The sequence below is a fragment of the Cervus canadensis genome, chromosome 33 (genome assembly GCF_019320065.1).
Source record: "Cervus canadensis isolate Bull #8, Minnesota chromosome 33, ASM1932006v1, whole genome shotgun sequence".
Lineage (NCBI taxonomy): Eukaryota > Metazoa > Chordata > Mammalia > Artiodactyla > Cervidae > Cervus > Cervus canadensis.
In genome coordinates, this window is record NC_057418.1 from 29,343,207 (window position 1) to 29,359,664 (window position 16,458).

Genomic DNA, 16,458 nt, shown 5'->3' on the forward strand with positions numbered 1-16,458 from the left:
AAGAACATCTGAGCAAAAGGACAATGGCATATTAAGGCTCAATCCAGGTGTCCCAAAATTCTGATTAGCAGGTGTTCCAGAGAGAAGATGCTCATTAACCCAAAAGAAATATAGTGCTTTATAGTTAATATGGTGAATATCTTTAAAGCTCATGTATATTTTAATAGTTGATTTTCCAAACCTGTGGGAAAAAACAGCTCATTGGTAATTTGGAATAATACTTAAAGCAGAACATTATGTATCTTTAAAAATTGTAAATATTTAAGATAGTATTAAAATTGTTTTATTTCTTGAGAAAATAATGTGTGCTAAAAAAAAATGTGCTAAGTCACTTTAGTGATATCTGACTCTTTGAGACCCTAATGATCACAGCCCTTCAGGCTCCTCTGTCCATGAGATTCTCCAGGCAAGAACACTGGAGTGGGTTGTCATTTCCTTCTCTAGGGGATCTTTCCAACCCAGGGATCGAACCCGTGGTTCTTATGTCTCCTGCATTGGCAGGTGGGCTCTTTACTACTAGCACCACCTGAGAAAATAATGGCTAAGAAGAAAAAGGGACGGTATCAAAGAAAAATTAACCCCAAACTAAAAGTTTTCCATGATAGTCTAAACACAACGAATATAGAAACAGTCAAATGAGGTAATACGGTCAAGTTAGAAACTGTCTTCCTCCTCCTGTATACCTGGTGTTAATACAATGCCAATTTCCTTTTGAAAGAAAGAAATTACCTTTGCTGAGTTCTTTGACTTCCAAAGAGGGAAAGAGAAGATAGCGAATATTAACAGAGTATTCAGCCAGATGGGATCCATGATGAGGGACGCTATAAAAAATTATTCCTCTGGTATTGTTTATAATAGTACTCATTTCTGGCTTCTTCGAGGCTTCCAACAGCATCTTTTTGACAAGAAGACCTAGTCATACAGAAGGAAAAGAAAAAATGTGTAAGCTAGTTTCCTTTGCTTCATTATTTCTTTAAAAAAGGCAAATAAGAATACAGAAAGAGATGCTTTCTTTAAAAAAGTTGAAACAATCATTCTCTGTAGTCCAACAAGCAAGGCCTTAAAATATTAACACTTAGTCATGCTCCTAAGCCTCTAAAATATGTAGCACAAGGCTGCACACAGGTGAGATTCTAGAAACTGTTTGTAAGGCAGCTCTTACCTCACAGGATGCCCTCTCCCAGAGAAGAAGGTCGGGCATTGCACATTGAGTGCCCATCAAGGAGGTGAGTACGCACGGCCAGCCCCCCGCCCCACTAACCACCACTCCATTAAGACAGTACTAATATTAAAAAACACAGACTCTCGTATCCTGGAGAAAACAAAGCTGCTGTGGGAGAAGGCACCTTCTCTTCTGTCCCCCAACCTGGGCTTGCAGCTGACAGGGAAACCCAAGGTAACATGGATGGTAACAGGGGGCTCAGGATACAAGTGTTAGGTCCACCTTTCCGCCCAAAGCCCAGGCGCAGAGCCAGCAATCCTGAGCATTCATCAGATAAACTAGGCCAGGAGCGGCACAAAGGCCCTCTGCAAGGTGGATGGTGAAAATTTAGAACTGGATTGGGGGAGAGGGTTGGGAGAAACAGGAGATGTGGCTAGCCAGCAAGCATGAGGGCCAAAGAGCCGAGCCCTGCGATCACGCCGCCATCGCGGGCTCCGGCCAGGAGAAAGCAGGCCTGAAGGGGGCTGGGGCTGTGGGCACCACAGCAGTGACGGACTCTCAACAATGGCTGAGAAGCAGGGAAGAAATGGGGGGGCCCTGGGACCAGCCGTGTGTGCTGAGTGATATTTACAAGTCAGGTTTATACATGCCATGGACAGCTTCTGACATTTACTCATTATCACGCTTAATGCCTCATGAAAGCATTAAGTGGCAAACTCATTTGCTTCTTTTTATTTTCTCATTTTCTTTTTATATGATCTGTTACTAGTCATCCCTTTCTAGAAAAATAAACCATGGAAGGAGAGTAGTCATTTTAAACCTCCAAGCTATCGCCAGAAACAGTAATTCAGGGGAAAAGGAGCTACCATTACATAGCCGCAGAAACTTCGCCTGGCCCGTGGCTGACAGCTCACAGTGCTGGCTTGGCAACAGGGAAACACACTTACCTCCCATGCTGTGTGACACCCATATCACTGGCCTGTCCCCAACACCAGCAGCTCTGAGCTTCCTCAGAAGTTCGTTGCTTCTGAATGCGATGGACTTTCTGACAAAATGAGGACAGCAGGTATGACAGGACGCTGTCGCTCTCCTCCACCCCCAAATTTTGCTCTCCACTTTTTAAAGCAAGATCCTTTGTTTACTGGGCCAATTCTATAGGCTATGTTTCGGAGTCAGGCATACCTCCATTCTCTCGGGTTGATTTCTGCAGTTGCTTATTCCCCATTTCTAACTGAGTCACACTGGCATAAGTGGAAATATTTCCTAAACAAGCACTGTTTAGGCATCTAGCATGTATCTGGCAATTTTCAGGGATCAAACTGCACCCACCCCGTCCCCGCCTTAGACTGTGCGGCCCCCTCTTGCTATGTGGCCTCACTGGAGACCACACAGTCCAGCGCAAGCTCACCTGTGGAGTCAGCTCTCATTGCTGTTTAATTCTACTTGTATTTATGTTACAAACACTAAGTTTCCATCATTTTGGTTATATTCCTTAGAAACAGCACAAAGCTAATCAGAATCAAAGCATTCAAATACATATTTTCAAACTAGAAGGGAACTTTAAAGCTGTCTGGTCTAGTAGTTTTAAATTGTGTATCTGGAGAATCCTTTCTTTAAGTAAAGGTTTATGAGCACTCGTCTGAATTAAGTGGGGAGGGAGCCCTGTGGACTTGCCCACTGACCCCTAGGCACCATTCCTCCAGAACCTGGGTGGAGATCATTCAGAGATAAGTTTGAAAATACTGATCAGACCAACTCCCTCCATTTGCAGATCAAACTTCCCAGACGAGTGAAATGACCTAAAGTGGCTGGTGAGTCAAAGGCAGAAGTGGCTACAGTCTGGCTCCTGAAGCCCGGAAGTCGCGTGCTGTCCCCTGTACCTACAATTGGCACATACAACGTACAAGTGACAGAAGGAGCCTACACGGACCAGCACCTCTCTCGGCTGCCTTTAGGTGGTGTGCTCAGGAACACAAAAGCCAAAAGCCTCGTGTTTACTTCCAGGAGTTAAGGAGACTGTGCTCCGAATCCGTGGTCCTTACTCAGTTCAGTTCAGTCGCTCAGTCGTGTCCGACTCTTTGCGACCCCATGGACTGCAGCATGCCAGGCTTCCCTGTCCATTACCAACTCCTGGAGCCTGCTCAAACTCATGTCCATTGAGTCAGTGATGCCATCCAACCATCTCATCCTCTGTCGTCCCCTTCTCTTCCCACCTTCAATCTTTCCCAGGATCAGAGTCTTTTCCAATGAGTGTTCTTCACATCAGGTGGCCAAAGTATTGGAGTTTCAGCTTCAGCATCAGTCCTTCCAATGAATATTCAGGACTGATTTCCTTTAGGATGGACTGGTTGGATCTCCAGTCCAAGGGACTCTCAAGAGTGGTCCTTACTATGAGAAGAGTTTTAAGTGAACTATGTTAGGAACCCAACAGTAATACTCTAAGCCTTTGGTATTTTCATTACTTATAGCTAACTCTCTCTAGAAGGAAGAGGGAAAAGGTTAAGAAGAAAATCCTGGCTGTGACATCAAAGACAAAATTCCCCTCTCTCCCGGAGGGCCACCTGTGGCCCGGCCCCTTACCCTCCGTTACCTTTCTGTAGGGCACTTGGCTCTCCAGTCGCTGAGGCTGGTGTCATACTCCACAGATATTATTCGGAGAGCAGGACAGTCTCTTGCTAACCAAGACTATGTAAAATAAAAGGTACAAAAGGAAAAATATTAATTTCCACTGTCCCACTTACTTCTTAGCAACTGAAATTTGTAAGTAAAGGACCCTTGTAATATTGACAGCTAGTAAAAGATTGCATTGGAATCAAGTGTAAAGGTGATCAGAAAAATAATTGCAGTATTTTATCTTTATATCACTGCTCACAAGGTGATATCAGTATTTACAGCATAAGGTCTATGTAGGTGTTAAGAGTATGCTCAATTTTAATCTGCTATAGACAAAAGCAGGGCCTGTTTTTGGAGTCTAGATCAAATTGGATTTTTAAAAGCATTTAATAGAAAGCTTTGATCTCAGGACAGATGGAACAGAGTGACGGAGGAAGAGATCTGATCTGAGAGCTCAGAAATACTGATTAGAGTCATGGTTCTGTCTCCATGAACCCAAGTTTTATCATCGTCTCCATGTTCCAGTGTAACCAGAGAGAGGGTGCCAACTATTCTTTCTGCTGATAAGCCCTTGTGAAGGTGAATCAGCAGCAGTGGGACGGAGCCCCAGAAACTATACATATTTACAGCATCAGTTTTCACTGAGCTTTAGGTAAATTTCATTCAGTAAATTCATCACAGCATTTAGGCTCTTTAGGAGAAATAATGTCAAAGAAATCCAAAGCAGAATTACTTCTTGAAAGTCTGTCTATTATTATAATTATTAAAATCATAGAACTAGTCAACTGTCATTAATATATTATTTACTGAATTATGTTTTTAGTGCGAGTGAACTATTACTGGCTTTTACCCCTGTTTTTTTTTTCACTTAATACACTTTGTGTCATAGAATGGACCCAACATTATACAACAGAGTGACAAGCCCAGCTGTTCATGTAACATACTATAGGTGTCTCTAAGGGAAAGAAAAACTGCATGAAAAAAAAACCCAGTAGAAGGAGAAAAACAAGCAAGTCACAATGAGGACCCAAAGCCTGGTGGCACAGCGGTGTGTCAGGACACGGGTGGCCCGCCAGAGGCAGCCGCTCCCCTACCTTGGGCCAACACGCTGTATGTTTGCTTTCATCTTCTGAGGCCTTTCCAGTTGAATCCTGATCACTGTCCTGCTGGCGCCACGTTTTGAACGCCGCTCCCATCAGGCCATGAATGAAAAGGACATCTGCTTTAACGGGCTGACTAATAGGCGGGAGAGAGTTTTGAAAAGAAGCAGAAAAAAATGCGTTATCAAAGTATTTGATAGGAATCTACACAGCACTCTCTTTGGCTGCTGCTTAGCAGGTTTATATGACATCAAATCAGCTTTAATTAAGACAAGCTTTATAAGCACAGGTTGGCTGAGGAACCCTAAAAGAAATTTGGCAAAGACATATGGCACGTGCTCACTGCTGTCTCTATAAGGATGGAGACACAGCTGGCCAGGCAGACCAACCAAAATCAACTGCAATGCACTTAAGAGATCAATGAAGTGACATGTCATAGATTACCCTCCAGAGAATTCCATGAGAATATTACACAAATCAATAAAAATATTTAAGACATTAAATAATATGCTAATGTAGTTTCAAACTCAGTGTGCATGAAAGAGATTCTTTTTATCAAGGAAAGTGTTGTTTACCAGAAACAGAGCAAATGAGATTTTAAAGTAACTTTATTCTCTCTTTGTATATGACATTTTAAAAATTATAATAGCATATTACTTGCAAGCTATTTATAATACACACACAATTATGCCACACATATAAAATACATTACCATATTACATTATTTACTAATGAGAATTAACCAGGCCATCTATTTTTCAAGTTGAAAAGAAGTTCTTGCTATTTTCTGAGGTATTATTTTTAAAGTGCCTGACAAAAATCCAAGATATGTGTAATTTTTTTGTTGTGGTCCTTTTTATATTTATTGTCTTAGCAATGATACAGCTGGAAATAGTGACCAGAAATAACATTAGGAAGGAGCATGAGTCAAATGCATTATTACAGCTCATTCTGTCAGGTACAGGCCTTTATACTTCGCCTAAGCTTTCTCCAATCCCTTGAGTCCCAGGCCCAGGCTCATTTGGTGCCTGCATATAACAATGTCCTAGTTCCTTTTCATCCAGATCAGCCTCTACAACCCTAATCAGTCAATAACTTACATCTACATGAAAAAGTGTAATGTAACAAAAATGAAATAGGCATCACAAAGTTTAAGTGAAACACGTTATAAAAGGTGAATGCAGTCTTCCTAAAGGTAAGCCCTTGGTAGAAAATAACCCTGGTGACTTAGCTGGTTCCCATTCTTTGGTGATTGCAGACTGTTGGGTAAATGAGGTATCTGTCGTATTTGTACGGGACTTCACGGGTCTAAAGTGTGCAGAAGGCAGTTGGAACGTGAAGCTCTCCAGGCCCCCCATCTCTGAGGACGGAGCGGCGCTGGGCCCTTACCTGGTGCGGTACTGCGGATGCAGCACGTACACGCCGTCCTGGTACTTGTCTGGCACAGTCTCTCGGTCCAGGTTAGCCAGCGTTCTGGCGGCATGGGAGGCCTCCATGATGTGCTGAGACTTGATTGCTTCCGCCAGTATGGAAACCCAGCCTGGTGAAGAGAACATACTCCCTAAATACCAGTCCCCATTGCTCTCAGGCTGTTGAGAGGCTTCAGGCTGAAAAGGATGGGAGGGGGGCAAACCTCTGCATCGGTCTGCGAGGAAAAGCCTGACCACCCCAATTCCATTCTTCCCCAAGGCCCTCTGGCTCCCACAACACAACGCCATGATGTCCCCAGCCATTTTTTTTTTTCGTTTAGAAAATATAACAAAAGTTGTAATTACTAGGGATGAGGTCATAAATGGTAAGAAAAGGTCCTATTTTGCTTTAGCAACGATTATTAAACTCCATGAGTTAATACCAGTTATTTCATTCTGATTGGCAGTCAGATTAGCAGGCCTTAATATCCATGAGGAAGTTGTTTCTTTCTTTTTTTTTTTTTTTTTAGGAAGTTGTTTCTTAATTATGAACTTGTTAAGACCTGAGGTTCAGAGGAAAAAATATATATTTTTTAAATTGAAGTATAGTTGATTTACAGAGTTGTGTTAATTTCTGTGGTACAGCAAAGTAACCCAGTTATACCTATATCCATATATTCTTTTTTATATTCTCTTCCTTTATTGTTTGTCTCAGGATACTGAGTATAGTTCCCTATGCAATACAGTAGGACCTTGTTTTTTATCCATTCTCTATACAACACTTTGGAAAAACTTTCTTAAAGGGAGACAAAGAAATACTTTCTGCAGTACCATTGCATTTCTTTTTGATGTTTTTGTTGTTTAAAAGTGTACTGCTTTATGTACATAAATATGTGTGAAAGTTTATGCATGCATGCACACATCACACACAGAAAGATCTAGAAAGAAGACCAAACTAACAAATAGTCACTACCTCTTAGGAGGGCAGACAGTTGGGATTGGGGTGGGCTCTGTATAAAGGTGGGTTTAATTTTTTACTGTATCTATGTTCTCCGAAGTATTTACAAGGAGAGTCTGTTCATGTATTATTTAATTGAAAATAAAACAAAACATGGGCTTTGAAGTCAAAGAGACTTGGGCATCAAATTTCTGTGCCCTGCTTACTTGCTATGGAGCCTCAGTCAAGTTACTTTGCTCCTTTGACCCAAAGGAAGGTTCTAATAAATTGATCTATATAAAAACTGCCATTACCAAGCCCAGCAGGTGCTCAATAGACAGCAGCTTGTCCTCATGTCCTCCTCCCACTTTTCTGTGGCAAGGTGTTGAGAATCACTGTGATGATAGGAGGCCGTTGTTTAATAATTCAGAAGAAATTTCAAACCCAACAATTCTCTAACAATATTCTAATTTAAAAGAAAACCCCTCTTCAAAATCTGTTGTAGAATGCTTTATAATAAATGATGTTTTAAAATTCTACCTAGAGAGACATACAAGTTTGTTACTGGCATGTACAGAAATGTGGCTTCATTTTTAATGGAGTCACAAGAAAGGCAGCACAAGAGAAAGCATGGCACACGCCATCCCCACAGCATTTTTCAGTTGACAAAGTAACAAAGCCCGAGATGCTTCACCTTTGTAAACCATCAAGTGCTCCCTGGAAAACTTGTGTCTTTCTTAAATATTTACTGTTTTTTAATTACATAACCTCTGAGTATATTTTAGTTGTAAAAATAAACAAAAACAGCATTTAAAAATGAACATCCCACTTTAGCATTCCCATCATTTCCAATTCCCATTTATAGCCTCAGAAGTAACCCAAGTTAAAAGTCTGGTAGATACCCTTCCAAACCTTTTTAAAAATTCAACTACATGCCTATAATTTATACATATATACTGTAGCTCCATATACTTTTATTTTTGCTAAATGGAATTACACTGTTCCTACTGTCCAGTGACTTGATTTTATACTTTAGCCATGTACACAGATCAAATACCAATAATGAAATTGAATCAGTAATAACAGTAATAATAATAAACTCCCAACAAACAAAAGTCTAGGACAAGATGGCTTCACAGGCGAATTCTACCAAACATTTAGAGAAGAATTAACACCTATGCTTCTCAATCTAGTCCAAAAAATTGCAGAGAAGGGAATGCTTCTGAATTTATGCTATGAGACCAGCATCGCCCTAATACCAAAACCAGACAAATATATTACAAAAAAATAAAATCACAGACCAATATCACTGATGAACATAGAAGCAAAAATTCTCAATGAAGCGTTAGTAAGCTGAATTCAATGTACATTATAAGAATCATACACCATGACTAAGTGTGATTTACCCCAGAGGTGCAAAGATGGTTCTACACCTGCAAATCCCTCAGGGTGACACATCACATTAACAAATCAAAAACTGTGGATTACTATGTTGTATACCTGAAACTTATGTAACATTGTACATCAACTATACCTCCATAAAAGTACATTAAAAAACAGAAAGGGAAAGCACAGAGAAGAAAAATTTTGGAAAGATATGGACAGAGCCTCAGTGACCTGTGGAACAGAATCAAGAGGTCTAATATACAGAACTGAGGTTTCGGGAGGAAAGAGAGAAAAAGGAACAGAAAAAAATCTAATGATACACTTATCTATAAACTTTCCAAATTTGATCAAAACATCAACTCACAGATACAGTCAGCTCAGTGAACACCAAGTAAAATAAACATAAAAATAGACTAGATACTTCACAGTCAAACTGCTGAAAATCTTAAAAGAAGGCAGAGGAAAAAAAGACACATTTCCTATAAGAGAACAAACGGACCTAAGAGACTTCTCATTAGGCTACACACACACACACACCAGCATGGTGACAGGAGCCTGCTCTTGGTGTCTTGGAAACATGCCCCCAAAATTTTTGCTTTGTTATCAATAAAAGATTTATGTTCCAAAAAAAAAGGAGAATAGAGTGATATTTTTTAAGTGCTGACAGAAAAAAAAAAACACCACATTATTAATAAAGTATTTTTTATCCATGGAAAATAACCTATCCCTGGATAATAAAAGTCAAGATATTTTCAGAAAATGAAAGGTGAGCGAATTTATTGCCACCAGACTCAGGTCTTTAGGTTGAAGGGAAATGATATCAGATGCAAATTTAGATAGAAAGGAAGGTAGAGTTCTGGATATAATATGTAAATAAAAATTTTTTTCTTATTTCTTTAAATTAATCACTTGACTATTAAAAGAAAAATAACCACAATATATTGTGACGTCTATGGCCTGTAACATATTATAGTCTATAATTATGACAGTACCACAAATGATGGCAGAGGGCATAAAGTAAATTATACTGTTGTGAGACACTCACATTATATATGAAATGGTATAATATGAATTCAGAATAGACTGTTTTAAGTTAAAGATACAATCAAAAAGTACACATTAAATACTGTAAAAAAGCTGAAAGAGGAGAAAGAATAGAATATAAAACAATACTCAAGTAACCCCAAAATAGTCAATAAAGGAGAAAAAGCAAACAAAAACCAGAAAGGGGGCAAACTGCAAGACAACAGACATAACCAAATAGTATCAGTCATTGTATTAGAGGCAAACAGAGAAAACACTCCAATGAAAGGGGATTATCAAGCTGAACTTTCTAAAGACGATGCAAGTATGTGATGTCAATGAAAGATGTACTTATTTTTAGGCACAGCAAAATGAAAGTAAAAGAGAAAAACACAAAAGACATGCAATGCAAACAGCAAGCATTAAAAAAAGCCAGTTGGCTATTTTAATACCTGATAAAGTAGACTCCAAGAAAAGGAGTATTACCAGTGATAGAGAAACTACTTAATAAAAAAAGGAACAATTCACCAGGAAGAAAAATCTGACAGAACTAGAGGGAGAAACAGACAAATTTACAGTCACAGTTGAAGAATTTAACTTGTCTTGGTAATTGATAAAAACTAAACAAAAGATCTGGAGAAGATCTGAATAACATAATCGACCAACTTGGTTTAACTGTTACATATCGATATAAAACACTTCACCCAAGTACAGAACATTCATTCATTTCAAGCACAAATAGATCATTCACCAAGATAGACCATAAAACAGGCCATCACATAACTGTCAAATTACCAAAGACTAAAATCCTCCAGGGTATGTTCTTTGAATGCCTGGAATATTAAACTAGAAATCAGAGACATATGGTTGCTGCTGCTGCTGCTAAGTTGCTTCAGTCATGTCCGACTCTGTGCAACCCCATAGATGGCAGCCCACCAGGCTCCCCCGTCCCTGGGATTCTCCAGGCAAGAACACTGGAGTGGGTTGCCATTTGAAGCCATTAATCTTTGTAAATTATTCCAACCCACTTTTAAGTAACCCACGAGACAAAGAAGAAATCATAAGGGGAATTAGAAAATATTTCAAACTGAATAATGATGAAAACACATACAAAATTTGAGGGATGCAGCTAAAGCAGGTTGGAGAACATTTATAGCTCTAAATATCTATATTAGAAAATAACTGTAACGATTTTAAAACATGTTTTCAAATTCTTTTGACACTGTTCTCATCAAGAGGGGATGGGTCTAAAACCCTTTTAAATCCCCTCCCCTCAAATATGAATTAGCCTTAGTGACTAGCTTTTAATCAATAAATTTGGCAAAAATTACTTCCAGTGCTTGATTTTTTCGTAAAAGGCAAAAGAGCTTATTATACCTGGCTCTTTCTCGGAAAATTTACCCTTGGAATCCAGCCACCATGCTTTAAGGAAGCCCAAGGTTGGTGTTGAAGGAAGCTAATGCCCCTAGCCCTGGCTAAGCTCCCAGCTGAGAGCCTGTACCAATTTACAAGTCGTGTGAGTGAGCAATCTTCAAAGTGTAACCTCCATCCCATGGTTGAGCTGCCCAGCTGATGAAGCACAGAGCCCATAAAGGCCCTCCCTACTGAATCTTGCTTGAATTTCAGATTCATGCACAAAATATATGACTGCTGTTTTAACCAGTGAGTTTGGGGTGGTTTGATACACATCAATAGATAACTGAAACAAGAAAAAAGGTTAAAATCACTGATCTAAGTTCCCACCTTAAAAGAAAAAAAAAAAAGAGGAACAAATAAAATCAATACAGTGAGTGGTTCTTTATAGGAAAATCTGTGATCCCTGAATCAGACTTCATTCAGTAAGTTAAAAACTTCTGCTTATCAAGACACTCTTAAAGATACATTTTAAAAGAAACGGAGAGAGATACAAGAAAAAATATAATATAAATTCATCATCTCTACTAAACATTGTTGAACACATGCATGCATATGTGCACATGTGTATGTACACATTTATTTGTATATATCACCCTGCTTTTTCCACTGAAAGAGCAAAGACACCCCAGGAGCAATAAGCACATCGAGCTAGCACCCAACCCTGGTCTCTTAACAACCAGCCTCCATTAAACGAAAACGGGATTCTCTGAAGAAATGAGCCTGGAACACGGTGTTACACCAGCGCGTAAGGAATGCCTCCCAAAATGAAGTGGGTACATCAGAGAACACAGGAGCCAGCTGGCTGGGCTCCACTGACCAAAGCTGGGACAGTCTGGCGTCAAATGACAAAGTACCGTGGTAAGTGGTAAACCATCCAAAATTAGGAATCCATGTACCCATACTGATAGGGAGGGAGGGAGGGAGGGAGAAGGAAGGAAGGCAGGGGGCAGAGAAGGAAGGGCTCTTGCTTACAGCAGAATGCCAAATGCTGAACCGTGAACGAGGCAGGGATGCTGCAGCTGGAAAACCACCATCGTGCAGGCATCATGACAGAGATTAGAGCAGGCGGGAAATGTTATCCACAGCATCTCCCCACAGGTGGTTTATTAGTTACAAGGCGGGGATATCACCTCTCTTTAGTCTTCCTATGTCTCTTGGTTACCCAGGTCATATCAAAGATGGTCGTCATGGCCGAAACTGCTCTCCTGTGACTGTCCACACACTGATTAGCTTAGGTGTGGATTATCCACATGTCTCAAGCAAGTCTTTGCCCCTACTGAAATGACATGCTCTAAGGACCCGAAACTAACCCTAAGCAAAGCCTTATGTCTGTTGAGAAATTAGCGTACCACAACGGAGGGGTAGAGGTGGGAGAACAGAGGGCTGGATTCCAAATACTCAGTACATAAAGTTGTTACCTGAGCGAACTATAGTAGAATGAAGATGTTCATTCAAAGCCATATTTCCAAGGATACGCATTATATTTCTCTGTACTTTAGGACAGTCCTTGTGAAGTTGGTACAGCCTCTGCAGTAGTTGCAAGCCTCCATTTGCTTCAATTTTATCACAATGTGTGGGTATCTAGCACAATAAATTAATGAAAGCTCACTTTATGTTGCACAAGTTCACTAACCAGATGACAGAGCATGCTGGTGGGCAGCCAGGTGGCTCCTGCTCAAGGAAGAGACCCAGGGAGACCCCCAAACTCTCAGCCCAGCTCAATAAATCGGCCAATCCCCATGTGTTGTGGGAAGTGCTTTAAAAAGCACTGAAAAATGAAGGCCACTAGGACTTGTGACGTTTTTATTCTTAAAAGTCATTCTGTTTAGCTCTTGGTTGGATGGAACCATGATGTCATTATTTCAGAATTGTTTCCATATATATGGATACTTTGATTGGTTTCAAACTACATTAAAGGGTCTTCTCCCCTTGAGAAACCTGCCACCTGATACCAGAAAATAATCCCCTGGGTAAGTGGCAGATGTTGCTTCTGCCGATATGAACTCCCAGATACAGAGAAGCAACATCTGTGACCCCCACACAAGCCCACAGCTGGGGTCAGGGTGGGGAGAGGGGTTCTTGCCTCAAACTTAAGAGTTGGACATTTTTTTAAAAGAGAAAGATCAGGTAAAAATTAGAAAGAAAAGGGGATGCACATTTTTAATGGAGAAAAGAGATCAAAGAAAGCCAAAGGAAATCTATGGATTAAGGTAAGAACTGACCCATGACAGCCTGCCACAATCCCCAGGGTGGTCTCGCTCTTTATCCTAGCACTTAGTTTTATCACTTAGGTGACACCATGTCCTGTAGATGCAATGACTTTCCCTCTCTAAATTCTTATTAAATTTCACCACATTTTAAATGCATTTAAAAGTATGCCTTTGGGACATAGATCAACTGAGATATGTCATATGTTGAGAAGTTTCTGGAAACTGTTACGTCCCATGCACTGGACGTACTACTGCAGATGCACCTGTTGTTTCAGACACCGGTCATAAGTCACAAAAAAGTCGAGCTTATTCTCCCACATTCCCTTTTGAGTGTGTTACCACACTGATTCTGTTTGGTGCTCAATTCCTGATTCCACCAGTGGGAGCTGAGATGACCAGAGAGCACTGCACTTTTGCGCCATGTCTAACGGTTCCCAATTAAGCTGGAGCATTTAGAACCGATTGTCATGATGTGGGATGCCCTGCCTGCATCAGCCTCACCAGGGGTGCCTGTTACAAATGCGAACTCCTGGACCCCACCTCACATCGACTCCATTCAAACTGCCAGAGGTGAGTAGGAATGTGCATTTTAAACATGCTTCTTGGATGAGTTTTATGCACTAATGCTTGAGCACCACAGTTTGTTGCTTTTTTCTTTATAAAATCAAACCATGATCATGATAGATATGTTGTCATAATGCAAAAAAAGGTTTTTAAAATCATTGACATATACATGCTATGGTTAAAATTCAAGGCTATGGTCAAGTAGATACTTTTGCCAAGTATTTACTTTTTTCCTATCTTACATCTCTGGCACATATTTCGACTGAAAATTAACTCCAGTTAAGTAATAATATCTGTAAATTTTAATATTATTGATAATATTACTTGCAAAAACTATCTGAGAAAGGTAATGGAAGACAGCATAACTCAAAGGTAAATGCTATATTTAAACAATAAGTTGCTTTATGTGCAGTTAAGATTAAATCTATTTTTAGAAATACTTAGCAAAGATGAAATTCATGTACTGGTGCTAAATCATGACTATCGATGCTAACAATTGAGAAAAAAGCAGAAAAACAAGCAAAAAACTTTTTTCTTTTATAAAAAATTAGAATTACTTCCTTTGAATGAATCAACATGTATAATTTTTTCAGTGTGATCATAAAATGTGACCGTATTTTTAAAATGTAAATTACCTCAGAATGCTTTACTAAAGCTTCCAAACAGAACATTTCCACTGTAGCTGAAGGAACTTCTCCAAAACTTTCCGCATAAGGAAGTCCATTTCCTCCGAAACACCATAAACCACCCTGACAATGAGATGATTAAAATTCTTAGTGAAAAAAGGGGCCTAATATTTTTTGTTTCACAAAAAAAGCAAAAACAAAAACAACCTCTGTACTATATATAGTAATTAGAAAGAACTAATATGTAGGACTCAAAATATTTTGGAGACTTACAGGGAACTTTCATTATGCAAACTGTTGCTAGACTAGAAAACATGTGGGATTATTCTTAGAAGACAGCAGTCTTTGAGACTTCTCAGTTCTTTCCTCTGTGTCCTCTTATCTGAACGTACAGAGACTAACACATAAATCTTCACCCAGTAAGAAAAGCCAGAGCTGAACAAATAATGTTCTGGTGTCAGATTATGCCAGTAGGGTCTACCTAAAATCTATCAATCAGAATAATAGAAAAGGCGTTACTAGAAAAAGTTAAAATACAGACAATAATAACTGATCAAAGAGCTTTTAATTAAAAAGAGGGGTGGGGGGTGAATTCCCTGGCAGTCCAGCAGTTAGGGCTCAGTGCTTTCACTGCCAGGGCCGGGGTTTAAGCCCTGGTTGGGGAGCTAAGATCCTGCAAGCTGTGCAGTACAGCCAAAAGAAAAGAGAGAGAGAAAACTTTTAAGCCTTCTTAAATTGAAATTCAAATTCATATGGAAGAATTAACAGAAGAGTTAGGAAAATTATGAAAGAGAGGAGTAGTGGGGACTAGTCCTAGTAGACATTAAAACACGAAAATAAACTTGGAAAATTTCAATTCTTACTGCAGATAGCTAACATGCGATAATCTCCTACAACTCAGTGAGAAAATACCAACAAGGCTATGGAAAAATGAGCAACAATCAGAAGCAGAAAGTTCTTAGGAAAAGAAATATAATGCCTCTAAAATATATGAAACAGCACCCAACATTGCTGGACTGTCCTTAAACCAAGACCACAAAAGCTTTACGGTGGAAAAAGCACTTCAATGCACCACATCCACTGTTCTCTTGACCCTCGGGAGTTCACCACATTGGATCAAAAAGAAGTCACAGTCTACACCGTCCAAAAGTCTGCATCCTGTTTGCGTCCTTGGGCTCTGAGGTCCTCCAACAGAGGCTGAACCTGGAGACGAGGTGACTGACTGGAGTGTCCAACGGTAACAAAAACCAAGACAAGACTGAAACCTGGATCCTGACATCAGAGGAGAAGCCATCTTGATGGTAACATGTGGGATGGTAGAAGACCAAGAACCATTCCTGCCTGGCTTCCCTCCAGAAGTACAGTCAGCAAATTTCCCAGGCTTTAGCTGTGGGAGTAGGTGACTGTAAAGCTGAGAAGCGCTTTCCCGCTCACCGACCCAGTTCTCCCAGTGAACTGAGAGAATAAAAGCAGGGAAGGCAACTCATTGCCAGGGTGGGTGGAGCAGGGGGGTGGGGCATTTTGATACTGCGTCTAATTGTGTGTCCTTTCCTTTTAATACATGTGAGAGCTAATCTCTAGTGTTTCTTCATAAAAAATTACAACTTTCGAGCTCTACAACTTGTTCAAACTCACTGGGCATAAATGACATTCATTCTAAAGCATGAGTTTATAAGCCAGGCTATCCTTAAAGGTCTGGGGTAGAGAGAATTCAGGGGAGAGAGGATGCAAGCTTGGATGCGGAAAAAATTCTATCTTTACTTTCCTAACCCTTAAGTGAAACTTTTCATTGTATTCAATTACAAAGACAAAAAGCCACAGGAACAGCAGGAGTCTGTGTGCCTCTGCCAACAACAGAAAAGAAAGAAAAGAAAGTGAAGTTGCTCAGTCATGTCCAACTCTTTGTGACCCCATGGACTGTAGCCTACCAGGCTCCTCCATCCATGGAATTTTCCAGGCAAGAGTACTGGAGTGGGCCATTTCCTTCTCCAGGGGATCTTCCCAACCCAGTG

At 40.1% G+C, this 16,458-nt stretch overlaps 1 protein-coding gene across 5 annotated transcripts in view; it reads right to left on the reverse strand.

The window, feature by feature from the left end:
- The window catches only part of SERAC1 (serine active site containing 1), a 55,707-nt gene that overhangs the window by 4,930 nt on the left and 34,319 nt on the right, over window positions 1-16,458 (reverse strand). For all 5 annotated transcript variants that reach the window (XM_043457032.1, XM_043457029.1, XM_043457031.1 and 2 more), the window contains 7 exons: window positions 14,456-14,569; window positions 12,465-12,627; window positions 6,265-6,415; window positions 4,870-5,011; window positions 3,753-3,847; window positions 2,110-2,207; window positions 730-912 (listed from right to left, as the gene is read on the reverse strand). In XM_043457032.1, the coding sequence (XP_043312967.1) occupies window positions 730-912; window positions 2,110-2,207; window positions 3,753-3,847; window positions 4,870-5,011; window positions 6,265-6,415; window positions 12,465-12,627; window positions 14,456-14,569 (946 nt within the window). The remainder of the gene's footprint in view (window positions 1-729; window positions 913-2,109; window positions 2,208-3,752; window positions 3,848-4,869; window positions 5,012-6,264; window positions 6,416-12,464; window positions 12,628-14,455; window positions 14,570-16,458) is intronic.